The sequence below is a fragment of the Xiphophorus couchianus genome, chromosome 22, assembly GCF_001444195.1.
Source record: "Xiphophorus couchianus chromosome 22, X_couchianus-1.0, whole genome shotgun sequence".
NCBI lineage: Eukaryota > Metazoa > Chordata > Actinopteri > Cyprinodontiformes > Poeciliidae > Xiphophorus > Xiphophorus couchianus.
Window position 1 is genome coordinate 14,657,308 of NC_040249.1, and position 15,077 is coordinate 14,672,384.

At 38.7% G+C, this 15,077-nt stretch overlaps 1 protein-coding gene across 4 annotated transcripts in view; it reads left to right on the forward strand.

Annotated features, from left to right (window-relative positions):
• The window catches only part of LOC114138417 (collagen alpha-1(XIX) chain), a 129,813-nt gene that overhangs the window by 104,052 nt on the left and 10,684 nt on the right, over positions 1 to 15,077 (forward strand). For 3 of the 4 annotated variants that reach the window (XM_028007646.1, XM_028007647.1, XM_028007649.1), the window contains 9 exons: positions 301 to 354; positions 1,265 to 1,309; positions 1,607 to 1,651; positions 1,738 to 1,800; positions 2,190 to 2,225; positions 4,831 to 4,875; positions 5,501 to 5,644; positions 8,672 to 8,738; positions 8,862 to 8,999. In XM_028007646.1, the coding sequence (XP_027863447.1) occupies positions 301 to 354; positions 1,265 to 1,309; positions 1,607 to 1,651; positions 1,738 to 1,800; positions 2,190 to 2,225; positions 4,831 to 4,875; positions 5,501 to 5,644; positions 8,672 to 8,738; positions 8,862 to 8,999 (637 nt within the window). Of the gene's footprint in view, positions 1 to 300; positions 355 to 1,264; positions 1,310 to 1,606; positions 1,652 to 1,737; positions 1,801 to 2,189; positions 2,226 to 4,830; positions 4,876 to 5,500; positions 5,645 to 8,671; positions 8,739 to 8,861; positions 9,000 to 10,845; positions 13,270 to 15,077 lie in introns of those variants that run through there. The other variant, XM_028007650.1, reaches the window with a different exon arrangement.

The following is a 15,077-nucleotide window of genomic DNA, read 5'->3' on the forward strand; positions in this document are numbered from 1 at the left end:
AACCAGTTTATCGTTGTCTGATATTAAAATTTGTTTGCTGAGCAGAAACATATTTGGCAACTAACTTATTTGCAGTTCTGTGACTTTAGTTTGTATTTTCTTGTTTATGTAGATACATTATTATGCATTTCAATTTAGGTTTATATTTATGCTTGTTGCCAATGGCACTGCATTTGTGGGATGTGAGGTAAAAATAGCACCATTCTTGGTTGCAAAATAGGCGGAAGCAGTAACTCTTAATCTACTTTATTTGTGACCTGATCAGCTTGACACAGCAGGTGGTGTGTTCTTCTCTCACAGGGGGAACCAGGACCCATGGGCTTACCCGGGCTTGAAGGGCTTCCCGGTGCCAAGGTAGGCAACAGAGCTGTTTCTCTCACGCAAATGAGCTTCCCTTGATTGCAGCACGGTTAAAATGCATTCTCTCTGGAGCATTCTCATTATACAAAGTTATAAAGAGCTTCTTTGTGAAAGGACGTATCCATCTTCTGAAGAGTAAAAATGCTTGGCACTGTGAACATTATAGGTGCTAGTTAAAGTTATGAGCCAGCTTCAGGGAAACTAAATGTTTTTTTTTGTTTGTTTCTTTTTAGAGAAATTCAATTACTTGTGTTTCTGTTTAAATATTGCCTGGAGGAATTTCAGGTCTACATTTCCAGAGAGGATATATTGCAATTTGGAGCCAAAGCATTAATGAAATGGCTAACAATCTGCCCCGTGAATTGCAAACATTAGTGGAGATGCATTTCCTTGAAGATAGCGAAACTGGGCTGGACGGAACCAGCATCCAACTTTGTGTGACTGTGAGCTGAGTGAAGATTTTGTGAGACTGGAATATGTCAGTTTCTGTGAGATCAAGAAACATTTTTTCTTCTAGGAAATACTGTCGGACACATAAGTGTTACCTGTACAAAAAAAAATAATAACAAAGCTTGTTCAAACTTACTTTATGCATCTAAGTGGATTGTTAAAGAATTTTAGCCTTTTTATCTCCTCCTACATTTGCTTAATTAAACCATGAGTTTCACTATGACATTCACAACACATATAAGTGCAGTGTCTTATAATATAAACATTTGAACTTTTTCACATTTGACATCTAGTGCCAGGGATTTTTTTTTTTAAGTTTGTGCCTGTAACGTGACAAAATGAGAAAAATAATTCAAAGCTTGTAAAAACCTTTGCAGGGCACTTTACCTACTGTGTACTGTATCTCCTGGATATGTACAGTCTGTCATCTCCCTGATTTATGTTGTCTTTTCAGGGTGATATTGGCCTGCCTGGCCCTTCTGGGACATCAGGTCCTCCAGTAAGTAATTTATGTATGTTCTGCTTATTATTATTTCTACTTATTTGTGTCATAATTGTTTTTGACACAAGATCTGTATTCTTTAAGTCCTCTGCTATCATCAGCTCAGCTGTGTTTCCATTAAGAATTAAACAACATGAGTTAGTTAATACTAGTACCTTGGCTAAGGACATTGTAATCGTTTGGTATATATAAAGGGATTACAGAGTGACCATATTATAAATGCAAGGCTGCAGACATGACACTACTGAGGACCTATCAAACAAGACACGTTCCCCTACTGTCTGTGATTGACAGGGGAAACCCGGAACACGTGGAGAGCCAGGGATCCCAGGAGAGCCGGTGAGGAGCAGTCGCTAGCTCTCTTTTAACTGTCAATCCCCTTGCCACTTCAGACTGACACACCGACTGTCTCTGTTCTTGGACAGGGTGAGAGGGGGCCCATCGGAGAGACTGGATTCCCTGGACCTGAGGGACCTCAAGGTGTTCCTGTAAGGATGCAAATCTTTTCATTAGAGAACCCTACAGCAATGTCCACACACCTTTGCACTTGTAGATTCATTCACGACTCCAGCTTTTGTGCTCACAGGGGCCAACGTGATTCAAGGACAATATGGATGAAATATGTATGTTATCTACCACTCGTCCTGTAGATGATTATATTTCCACATTCCTCTATGTAATTACCATCAGAGATAGTTTCTGTAATATTCCCTGTAAGTGCACAATGGAACAGTGTTCACTCAGCAATCAGGATCATTATCCCTCGGTTGAGATATCTCATTAACTGTGGAGATTACTAGGAGTGCAACAGCGCTGATCCAATCGAAGGTGGGAGCTGATACAAAATGTCTTTGTTTGTGTTGCGGTTCCTGAGCAGGGGAGGCCTGGAAAAGATGGAACTCCTGGATACAAGGTGAGTAGTTTCAAATCCCCTTATAGAAAGTGCTTTACATCAGCCGGGCTACAGAGAGATGGCACAGCAGATTTTTATCCCCCCCTCCGGCAACAGTGTGCTGACTGCATTAAAGCGATTTGCATATTTGAGATTTTAGCGATAGAAACTAAATGGAATCCTGCAGGTTTAAGGCTTTGTTGACTTTTATTCTTCTTATCCTAATTATATAGTTAAGGCTTTCAGACAATGATAAAATGTCTGTAATGGAGGGCGTTAGACACTTCAAATTAATGATGTGTTTTGTTTTTGTTTTTTTTGCTTGCTGAACCTGGTTTGAACTGAGACAAATCCAGCAGAAAAAAGTCTGCTTTTGGATTGCTGATCAAATTTATTATGCACCATTTACCTCATGAAAACTAAGAATGGTCCTGGAGGATGCAGAAAGGATCCGCTTGAATGGCCGTCCCACACACATTATATGATCCAACACCAAAACTTGACTGATTGTGGTTATTACTGTTTTGCCCAGATATACAAGATGTTTTCCACCTTACACCTAAATGGTAGAGCCAACGCTTTATTGTTTGTTCATTTTTATTATTTAATATTCCCCCACTATAATCTCTCCGTTCCACTGAGGCCATCTACATAGAGGCTCTCATTCTCGTGGAACAACAGTGCCATCTAGTTGGTGGCTCTTCTCATCTGCATAGATTGGTTGCTCACTCCTTTGAGCTTTAATATAATGCTCAGGGAAGCACATTTCAGTGGGCAAGATGATAGATTTAAGCTTCCCATCAGGCAGTGGGGAATACAGCATGCTGCAGATTAAAGCAGGCAAGGGAGAATGGCATCACAAAGCGGTGCCCGCTTTAAAACCACATCATGCCAGATTGTCTTTTGCGTGCCTCCTGTAATCCAGCGGGAAATTGATACAAAGATGCTCCCCGAGGTAATGCTGTGAGCAAAGTAAAAGGAAGCAATGAGGAGTGACAGGGAGGGGACCGGATGACTCAAGATGTTGTGACATGAAGCTGGAGACAGGTATTTTCCTCGCGGCTCATCCATACAGTAAAGACAGCTGGTGGGAAAGCAGGCCTTTGTCAAACAAAACCGGAGTGATGCAGAGGAGCCGTGACATTGCAGAAGGTGAAGCACTATAATGGGAAATATTATACAAGCAGTAGAACCTGAGCAGAGTCTAAAGCAGTCAAAGCACAGTCATCTGATAAGAGTGTACCTGGAGTTTGTTTAAAAATAACAGTAGGAATTTTTGTAAAGATTCACTGATCGCTGAGATTTTGTTGCCAACTTCTATTCACCGATTGTGTAGCCAATTACAATTTCACTTTAAGAATAAATTTACATCTCAAGATTCACCCCCCCATGGCTCTACCAAGCTGCAAATAAATTCTAGATATTGCCACCAGGTGATACAATGTGGAAGTCTCAATGTTACATTAAATTAGGCTCAGTTGTATTTCGTGGAGAAGCATTCAAAGTTTGGTGTAAAACCTACCTTCTTAATGGAAGGTGCAGTATTAATGAGGACTTTCTGTAATATTTTGAATACGTGACAATAAAGGTTTACAGTGTCATGGAGGGTCATTTACCATAGAAATCTGTGACTTTGTTGGAGCTAAGGTGATGTCATAAATTTACCACATCAATATGTTGAATGGTCGTTCCCATGGAAATGCACAAAATTTGGTGTGGATCTGTGTGAAACATTCCAGGAGTTGCAGTTGATTCAAATTACAATGTAATCCTAATGAGCTTTTTTGGGGTTGACAAAAATGATTCATATCTAGCTTAGTGCAAATCAAAACGTACACGTGTGATGTACAAACTTATCACACCAACATAATGTAGCCGCCAGTGTCTGTTCAGAGTACGATTTAACAAGAACTTAATCGCTGTCATCAAAGACAGCTTGAAATGTGTATAAGTCAGACTTTAAAGCAAGTCACTTCTTGTTCTAAGTGGGTGGAGCACAAGTGATGTCAGGAAATGAGCATGTGAATGTTTTGATGGCTTTTCTGTGATGACACACATCATTTTAGATACAACTCCAACCTTATGTGTAGAAGTCATTATTTCTTTGTCTTTTATAGTGAAAAGACTGCTTTTGAAGTTTGGCCACACCCTCATGCTTTAATGTAGCAGAAAGCTTTTGATAACATTTGATGTCCAATGCCTAAAGGCTATACTGAACCTTTCTCTAATAGGAAAGCTCTATGATGATTTTGATCAGATATGTGTTTAAAAGAGAGAAAGTGAAGGTTTTAGTTAAAAATGGCTGACTTCTTTTGAGATTAGACCATGGCTCCAATATTGGTGATGTTGGCATTAACATGTTAGGAGTCAAATATAATATAGGAAGCATAATGTTTCAAAGTAAAACATTATAACTTGCTTATGACCAGGTTGTGTAAAACATGTAAAATCACCAAATTCCTGACACCTGCCAGTTTTACTGTGCATCTCTAATGTTGGAGGCTTTTATAGTACGTATTGCTTCCTATTGCTAGAAAGGAGTATATGTCTATTACAGTTATTATTTTAAGGATCTTATTTTTTTGCTACAGTCTTAAAGTTTGTTTTGCTTTTTTTTTTTTCAAAGGGCTCCACAGGTACACCAGGTGACAGAGGGTCCAAAGGTGAACGTGTAAGTAGCATCATCCTCTTCTCCAGAGTAGAATCCGCTTTATGTCTCTAACAACAATGCAAAGAACATGTGCATGAAATGGTAATGAAAGGATGGCAATCAAAATTACAAGGAATGTTCATTTCAGCAAATATTACGAATCCCCACAAGCACATAAACACTAAAAAAAAAGACATTTAATGCTCATTGTGGTTTTCTATTGTGTTTGCCAAGTTTTGTCACAGTTCTGCAATAATTTTACTTTACTTTTTTACTTTTTTTTTTTTTTTTTAATGTAGCTAATAGAGAAGGAAAAAAAAGTAGACTTTTAACTTTTTAGCTGTTAAGGCAGGACAGGTAAATGCAAAGGCAAATAAAACCCAAATGAATGCTGAACAATCAGTTGGCTACAATCAGCCAGTTTTTCATAAATTAAATGCAATCAAACTAGGAAGTAGTAGGATTTTGGTGAATTAAATCTACCAACAGCAGGCCTTTTTAGGCGGGAGGGGGGATTGGAATAAGCTGTTAAACCTAAAAAAAAGATCTACAAGTCTCGACCAGGAAAAACCTGTGTGTCACATACACATGTGGAATTTGCACAGACGGCAAGCTTAAAAACAGCAGAGCTTTCTTTTTAACCTAGGGTGATCCAGGCATTCCCGGAGAAAGAGGCGTTCAAGGTGAAAGGGGTCGCATGGGTGACCTTGGCATGGTTGGACCGATGGGGCCGCCGGGTGAAAAAGGAGATCCTGGCCCCCCTGGACAGCTGGGGAGCGTAAAACTCCTGGTAAGTAGCAAATTTGCAAATTCTTCCGCATTAAAGTTCTTTCTTCTCGTATAGTTTAAATCATCTGACAGGATGTGGCAGTTTGTGTAACTAGCTTAGTTCTTCCAGCCTGGATGGAAAGCAATGTATCTACAGTTTTTTGCATGAAGCATCAAACAAAGCTGAGCGAGGGAGCTCGTTGTTCGTTCTCTGCTCAGCGCTTCCCACTCCCGATCATCTAGGCGTAACAGAAGGTCAAAGCAGGAGAGAGTCGGAAACAGAGGAAAAGACAGAGATATGTGGGCGTGCCAAGAGCTCTGCAGAGCGGGGAAAACACCTCCATCTGTCACAGACATTTTTACGCTCACTGTAGTTATATAACATTCACAGTGATGAAAAGCCCATTTGAATGCAACAATACAACATTGGAGCCTGTTGTGTGTTATTGGTATGAATGCTGCCCTGGAAAGCAGTGCAGTTGAGAACAGTTGACCCGACTGACATAAACTTGAGACTGAAAGTTCCTTGAGTGGAACAACATGTACTGTATGCAGAGAAGTAAAGTTGTTTTACCGCAGTGGAAAAACGTCACAGTCAAAGATGTTATTAATGAATGGATTATTAGAAATTATCTGTAAACTTGAGCATTTGGCTGTAGTTTGCATCCATTCATTCGTCTGAAATATTTTCTGAATTTAGTTCAAAGACAGTAGGGGGCAAGAGAGGGTTTGGCCGCAGAGCTGTCAGACTGGCTTCTGAGGAGCTTTGGCAGCATTCTTTTTTTTTTTTTTAAATCAACTAGGGGAAAATGTGTTTATGTTTTTGGACAAAACAGCTCTTTTTTGTTAAAGAGATGTGCCAGAGCATTCAGAGTGTTAGCACTCACTTTGCCTCCATTGCCTCTGTGTGCCCTACAGAGCAGCTGTAGCTTTAACACAGCTTGAACTGCAGAAAGGAGGATAGCCAAAATGTTTTGGAGACACTGTTGAGATATTGACAAGCTAAATAAAGTAAACAAAAACAAAATACTGGAGCACTTTTTTATTGTAGGTGACTTAAAAAGAGCCCGATGCACTAGATGACATGTCTAGATTTTTATTTTTCCTTCTTGGGGGGGACGAAGCAGGGGCACAGATGGTAGAAGGGTGACACACTGAAATTGCAATTTTATCAAAACTCCCTGTAGTCTTAGATCGTAATGAACAGCATGCCAAGATATTAAGTTAAAAAGATGGTGGGGTGTTTTGTATCCTTCCATAAATTGGTCTTCAGTCTGAAAGTTTCAATTTGAAATGCTAATCTATTTGCACCACAAACAGTCTAACTGACTGCTCTATTGGGGGTTGCTGGCAGGGCTGGGTGAACAATCAGATTTAAAGGGTAGCTCTCTCTTCACCATGACAGATCAGTGCAGCCCTTATATCATTGCAGACACCACACCAATTTGCTTATTGATCCCCAACTCTATTTTTTCCTTTATCCCTGAACAAGACCCCAAGATGAAGTACAGACAAAGCACAACCTAATGACCCCTTACTATTGGGAACATAAATGGAAACAGTGTTTCCTCACCTGGATGGTGGTCGTTGGGGGCCCCTGCTGGAGCCACACCTAGGGGTAGGGCATGCTGGGGAGGACCAGGTACCCCTGGAGCCCCGCTGGGCAGAACCCGAGATGTAAACCTGGGTCCTCCTTCCCATGGGTCCATCATAAGGGACCCATGGGACCCCTTTGCTCATAGGCAAAGGGGTCAGGTGCTATGTGGACCTTGGCAGACTGATCCTCAGCAACAGAATCCTGCTCTTAGGACACGGAGTGGACAGGATTTCTGATTTTAAGATAAACTGTTTGCCCAAAAGGTGCGGCTTATTCCCCATTTTATTTCCCTTGGAAATTAGATCTCGCATACGGGAATCACATAACACCCAACTTTAGCAGGACTTAGCTGCAAATCGAATACCAGTAAAGCTCATTAATTGTTATGGTCAGAGACCAGGCTATCTATTGTGTATTGATTTCCATATTATGAATCCAGACCCTAAATAAACATATTCGCACATGAAGATAGTATAGTACAATGTGTTGAACTGGTTCAGTAGTAGAGAGATCACTAGAAAAGCAAATGCATAATTTTGTCCTGCAATTCTCATTATGCTGTATTTGTAGGGCAGCCCTATCCTTTCCCATTTTCAAAAAAAGTGAGGAAACCCTGGAACATACATTAGGTAATCAAAAAAATCACAAAGAATTATACAAAAGAGGAAGCCTGTCACAAAAACACTCAGAAGAGACACGTCTCAGGCATTTGCCACTGCAGATTTTGAGAACAATGATCAAATTAACGTGTATTTTTTTGTTTATCTCAATTTGAAAGTAAGCCCTGAACAGAGCAAGATTTACATATTGCATTCTTACAGGGAATAAACTCTTCTTCCAATCTGATTACTGCTGACTATCCTACCTTGAAGTCCATACTCTTAGGCGGTGGTAACTTTGCTATTCTTTTACAAGTGGCTTATAGACTTTCTGACTGTGAAAATATTTCTGGATATTATATTTATATTATGCATCTTCATAATAACTCGCTATATTTTAGAGGCACACAGAGCTAACACAATTCCTTTGTGGCACAGGGTGCATCACTGCAGAGCTGAACATAAAGTAATACCACTTTAGAGAGTTATAGTATGAAATTTAATATTCCTTCCTGAATATGTTTTATTTCCTGCTGAGTTCTGATCTTGAGCTGAGATTGGAAGAGGGTCTTAAAGAAAGATTTTTAAAGGTTTTACTATCCTCTGTTGTTCTTTCTTTTGACAATTTTTGGTTTCAATAATGTCTGTTGGCGGACTTTGTTGAGCATAAATACATGAGGAGTATCCGTTTAATTGTTATGCCATGATAACTTTAATCTTCGCTGTATGTTCTCTGCCTCCATTTGCCTCGGAATGAAGGTTTAGCTTGTGTTGTCTCTTAATTGGATTTTCCGTCTTTCTTGCCCAAGTTAAAATGCTTCAGTAAGTGATCTTTTATTCTCCCTTCACACAGGATGATCCCAGCTTTACAGAAGAACTCAAAATCTTTATCCAAAGTGAAGTAATGAGGATTTTTGAAGGTAAAAATAGTCTGACATTTAATTTAGTTGATGTGTTCTTGTTCACTCTAACACCCCCTCTTTATGTCATTCTCCAAGTTTTTACTGATACAGCCTTTTTGAAAATATTTTCCTGCCCTGCAGAGAAAGTGTCTGGCACCGCCACGCAACAAAAGACACCTGCCGGCATCTTAGCTTCACCTTTCCAAGGTCCTCCAGGACCCCCGGGCAAGGATGGATCCTCAGGTCCACCAGGAGAGCCTGGGCCACCTGGACCTCAAGGTAGTAGCTTAACACTCTGAGTTTACAGGCTTGACTTAACCACCAACTCAAAAAAAATAAAAAAATAACCATAAATGGCTTGGATTACCTGTTGGTGTTTTAATATACTAATACTGACCCATCAAGTGCCTTGAACTTTTCCACATTTTGCCATCTTACAGTCACCAAAACTTAGTGCATTTCTCTTGTCTTTTTTGTGACAAATCAACACAAAGTAGTGAATAATATGCTAGAAGAAACATGAAAACTAGAGCGAAAGGAAATAATTCACGGTTTCATGTTTTAAAAAAAATAAAAATCTGAAAAGGTTTGCATAAGGTTGTATCCTTACCCCACGACTCTAATTTTTGGAAAAATCTCATGCTATCAATTGTCTTCACAGTTTTCCTATTTCATAACTAGCGTCCTCTTGCGTTCAACTTAATTTTAATATAAACGTGACGGTTTTGTAAACTCCTAGAGAACAGCATAATGAAGACTAGGGAACACACCAGAAGAGAACGCTGTGAACAAGTTTAAGATTAGGATTTGAAGCAAAGTCTACTGAGACAAGGCCATCCAGTCCAGACCTGGAGAGCGACAGCTTAGATGTATCTCTGCTCCAACATGTCTGAATCACTTGGCTGTCTTCCCTCATCAGTATGTTATTCAACTCTGCAGATGCCTGGTAGTGTAACATTTTTTTGATTCAGACGTGCTGAAGAAGGCAACCATGTAAAAGTTTCATGTAAGAGTAGCTTTCAAGAACTGGACCTAAACTGACAGCCTGGGAGATCAATAATCAAAGATGCAGCGAAGAGCCCCATTGTAACTCAGAAGGAGCTGCACAGTTCCACAGCTCAGAGCGAAGGAACTTTTGACAGGAAAGCTATTAGTCATGCACTTCACAAACGTGGGCTTTATGAAAGCGTTCCAAGAAGAAAGCCATTGCTAAAAGAAAACTATAAGAAGTCCAGTTTACAGTTTGCCAAAAGTCATGTAGGGTACATAGCAAAACCATAAAAAGAAAATACTCAAGTCTAAAACAGTTTGCTATGAGGATGTTTCTTGTTCAGCACAGATGGTGAATCTAGTTATAGATGAATGGAAGACAGCTGGACCTAAATACAAGGCAATCCTGGAACAAAAACCTGTTAGAGGTCACAAAAGAAACTTGAGACCAGAGTGAAGGTTTATCTTCCAGCAAGATCAAAGCATATTCAGGTGTTAAAATTTCTTAAAGACTACACCTAAGTCCATCCAGGGGTCTGTGGCAAGACTTCAGAATTGTTTCTCAGACATTCTCTGCATCCAGTCTGATTTAATTTATTTGAGCAATTTTGTGAGGAAGAATGAGAAATATCTTCTAGTTTTCTGTTAACAAATATTTGTTGTAAGTGGCAAATAAAATGCATTCTACATTTTCAAATTTTCACTTCTAAACATTTGGAAAAGCCTATATAATTTCCTTTCATTTCACAATTATGCAGTTACGTTAGTTATCTATCTATACATTTAATCCCAATAAAGTAAACAGAAGCTTGTCTTTGTAGCATGACAAAATGTGAGAACATTTAGGAAAATTAATACTTTGTATATATCTGCACCAGAGCTTTAAAAATGAATGAATAAACAAAATGAAACTTTAAGTAGGCAACTGTACTCTGCACTGTTGCCCAGACTGCGCTTGAAAGACGGAGGAGTTACCGTTGTAAAAATGCACTGTTTTCCATCTCATGTAGGCTACTCACTTATGCATGTTTTTGTTATGAGAAGAGCTGATCTGAACTGCTGTAGATTGCTTGGAATGGGGTCAGGCTGACAGTTCTACTCTGTATGGATTCATGAGTATTTTTCTCTTGCATAGACCCATATATCAATGCAGACTGAGGGGCTGGGAGCAGAGGAAAGGCCAGGAGTGTGGTGCACTGCAGCTCTCTGGGAAATATGAAGACAAACGAAGAATTGGCTGTGAATAAGAGAAAATGTTATCAGTGTGGACAGAAAAGAGCTCAATTATTGATACCTCACTCAAGGAGAGAAAGCTTCTGAAATACAAAAGGAGTGTAGTCGAGTTGGAAGGTGGACATTCATTATAGGACTAATCCTGACTCTCTGACTGCTCACACAACACTAATGGTTTGCTGGTCAGGCTTTGTACCTCCAACATGCTTAGATTTATTTTGTGTCCTCAGCAGAACTTCAGTAAAGCTTTGAAAGAGAAGGAGTGCTTCATGTGATGGTGCACATCAAAGCACTGCTACATTGGCCTTTCTCTTTAAACTTTTGTATCTACCTCACATTGTTCAAGACCATACATATATTTTAACTCAAAGCTATAGCGTCTAATGCTCATTTCATTCATGAATAAAGTACAGCTGCAACCAGATGTTTACAAACACATAAAAATAGGCACATTTTTTCCCTAAACGATTGTTCCATTTACAGATAGTGAAAACATGAGATTTGAGATTAGAATAAAACATTAGACTAATAAAAAAAGCATTTTTAATTCAGAAATGTGGGCTTAGTGAAAAGGGTGTGTAATACTTGCTTAAAGGTTGTTGTTTTCAAAAGGTACTTTTAATCTGAAAAGGACCTTATAAAATATTGTTTGAATATAACTACATTTTTCAAAGCACAACAGTCAGTTCAGAAGCATAATATCAGCACTGCGTAATGCCGTACTTCCATACTTCACAGCTACAATAATTTCCTCAGGCTTGAACCGATGGTCATTACGGAGGAACACTTCAAATTTACTTTTGTCACAACATAGGACAGGTCTTAGAAAAAGAATGTCTTTCTCCCTGTCTGAATTTGCAAACTGTAGCCTGCATTTTTATGTTGTTTTCAAATTAATGTCTTTGCTAAATGGCCTTTCAGCCCATGCTGACACAGGATTTGTTTCTTTGTGGATGACTTGCTTCAGCTAGCACCTTAACAAGCTCTTTTGCTTTTGTTGCTATGCACATGTCAATCCAAAACACAGTCATATGTGGGACACAGAACCCATTTCCTTCCTGAACATTATGATGGCTTGGAAGTCCCACGGTGTTTAAACTTGCATAATTATTTGATAATAATTCAGATAATTCAGGTTCACAACTACTTTTCTGATATCTTTGATGATTTCTTTAGATTTCCCAATGTTGTCACACAAAAAGCAGTGTGGTTGAGGCGAAGAAAGTGATAGTAATAAAAAAAAATGTGTTAGTCCTAATTGAACTAAAACAGGAAACATTTGGACTGATTTATTTCAATGAGAAAAAGGCGGTGTGTGTGTTTTTTATAAAGTGCATGTAAATATCTGGTTTCCACTGTAGTTAATGTAAGCAACTACTCAACTCTAAATATTTGCCACAGGCATTACACGTCTTGGATTTTGTTTGCTTGTTTGTGTTTTTTATGCTTTTAAAGTGTGTTTTATAGGCCATTTAAAGTGCAGCTTTGCAATAAATATTTATTGAAAATAAAGAGAAAAGTTATTTCCCTTGATGCATCCAGAATTCAACAACTTCTTAAATTTTTTTTTTCTTTGTTGACTTGTGACTCCACTCAGCTGGTGAGGCAGTTTGGGGTAATATTTCCTCATTATTTCTCGTCATCCTCCGCTGGAGACCATGCTCCTCTGGAATATCCAATTTGACTTCTTCCCTATTGTGGCAAAATGAATTGTTTATGGAGAAAAATAACCCTGTTGAAATCATTGTCTTTCTTTTATTTTTTTCTTGTTTGTGGTTTGATTGCACAGGCGAGGAGGTCTCCAGCTGTTAGAGCATGTGCCCTTGAGGACACATGCTAAAAAGCAGTTATTCTTTTACTGTACTCTTGTTTTTGTAAGCTGGTGATTTTCTATAATTTTATTAATTTTTCTTTTACTTTTTACTACCAGAAAAATCTCTAGTGTCATTGTATAATTAATTAACTCTTTATTTAGTTTCTTTTGTTGTTGCTTTTATTTAAATTTTTTAATTTAGTCCTTGTATGCTTATTTATACCTACTGACAAAAAGTGTTTTGTTAGTTTTTGTTTTGTTTTTTTTTATTTGCAGTTTCAGTCAGTGCATTATGTTTTGGAGTTGCTCTGATTTTTCTTGTGCAGGATGGATGAAAATCTGAGTGTTTTCGATAGAGAAACTCCTTATGGATAGGTGTGTGTTGTACATTTTTAGCGCATGCTGTTTGCATGAATTCATGGGTGTTGCTGTCAATAATGTTTTTGATTGGGTGTACACATGGAGGTGTACAACTGCAGTCTTATCAATCAACAATGAAACAGTATTATATGACAATATCTCTATTTTTTGTACTTTGTCCATTAGTGGTCCTGGAAACAATTTGTTTTCAACCAAGCCCAGTGTGACATTTTCAATTTCATCAGGGTGCACCAATCCAACGTGGCACCCAAGCTTATTGCTTTGTGTGCTATTCAGTAAATTTTTTTCATTTTGCTTAAGGTACAGTGCACTTTTCTTCATGGAACGTCTCCTCCCTGAATGAATGCCCCCGGCCCTGTGAGTGTTAAAAGAACTCTCATTATTGCAGGGATGTGTGGCTAGCCCCACTTTCTTTGAGATTCCGTTTTGGAGCATTCATGAGCCTTTTCTTCTGAGATTTTCTCTGACATGTAAGCGTTGAAGCATTTCCCCTTTGGGCCAGGCAGCGAGATGCTTGATACTCCTGTCAGTGTTTCTGACGCACTCCATGCAACTGCTGGTCGTGAGACTCCATTACTTTAAGTGCCTCATGGGGAAATATTGTTGTGGCCCCTTGCCTTTTTACTTGGTATGCTGCTGTTCTTGGCTGTGAAGACTTACCCACTTTGCATGCAGAGAAAAGCTTTTAAAGGATGATTGTGTGTTTTTTGCTATAAACAAAAACATTGCCTGGTCTGCCTTTTTAATGGTTTTTTTTGTTTTGGGGTTTTTTACCTTCTTCTTAACACGCTTGCGGAAGTGCGCTGGTCTGAAATTTGGTCAATTTTCAAACCTCATAGTAATCCAATTATTATTTATGTTTAAGAACAATATCTAACAGCGTTCAAAATATTTTTCTCTAGCTTTCCTGGAGTGCATTTTTATGTATATTCAAAGCGTACACAACATCTGTGTGAGTCAGAAAGGAAATGCTGTAACACATGGTTTTATTATTAGAGCGCTATGATAAAGTATTTTTTTCCCTTAGAGATTTCTTTTAGTTTTGCATTTTGTTTCAGGTAATTCCATGAGATGATCAAACAAATTTTAACACCAGAAAAGAAACACCTGAGTAAATAGAAAAAGTCATTTTTCAAAGGATAATTTAATTTATTAAAGGCAGAGAGCTTTTTCAAGTCAAGTCTGCCTGCACTATCACTGGCAGCAAGAACTGCCAAAAAGCTTTTTTATTAAAGCTGCTGTAGGTAACTTTTATAAAAATATATTTTTTTTGCATATTTGTTAAAACTGTCACTATGTCATGACAGCATAATATGAGACAAATAACCTATGAAAAAAAATCAAGCTCCTCTGTGTTATTCCCTCTGCCATCTGCATGAATACACTGCTTCTGGTCACTAACCAATCAGAGCCAGGAGGAGGGTCTTAGCACTGTCTATCAGGCTCATGTATGCACTGCTCACTGTCTCCCCATTGCTCTCTGTTACGCTACATATCCTTGCCCACAGTCGTACCTGTTGTAAATGCACGCGGGCTAATAAGCATGACTACCAATGATGCTAAGAAACTGTTTTCCTGTACTGGTAAGTTGTTTCTAAGCTATTAGCACAGCTGCAGCATATACGCAAACATGACTGACAGCGCCAAGACCTTCTTCCTAGGTCGGAATTTTTGTTTCTGACCAGGAGCAGTATATGTATTGCTGCAGATGGCAATTGGAGCACTGGTAGGAAGTTTGATTTTTTTTCCCCCCATATTTTCTGTCTCATGTTATTCTGTCACAACACATTGACAGTTTTAACAAATACGTAAAAAACACAGATTGGCAAAAGTTACATACTGCATTCACTAATTGTAAAAAGGTTGGAGTTTTGAGCCATGCATATAACTACCAAAATGACCACAGTCACCAGGCAAAAGATAGATCAAGCTGAAAATCA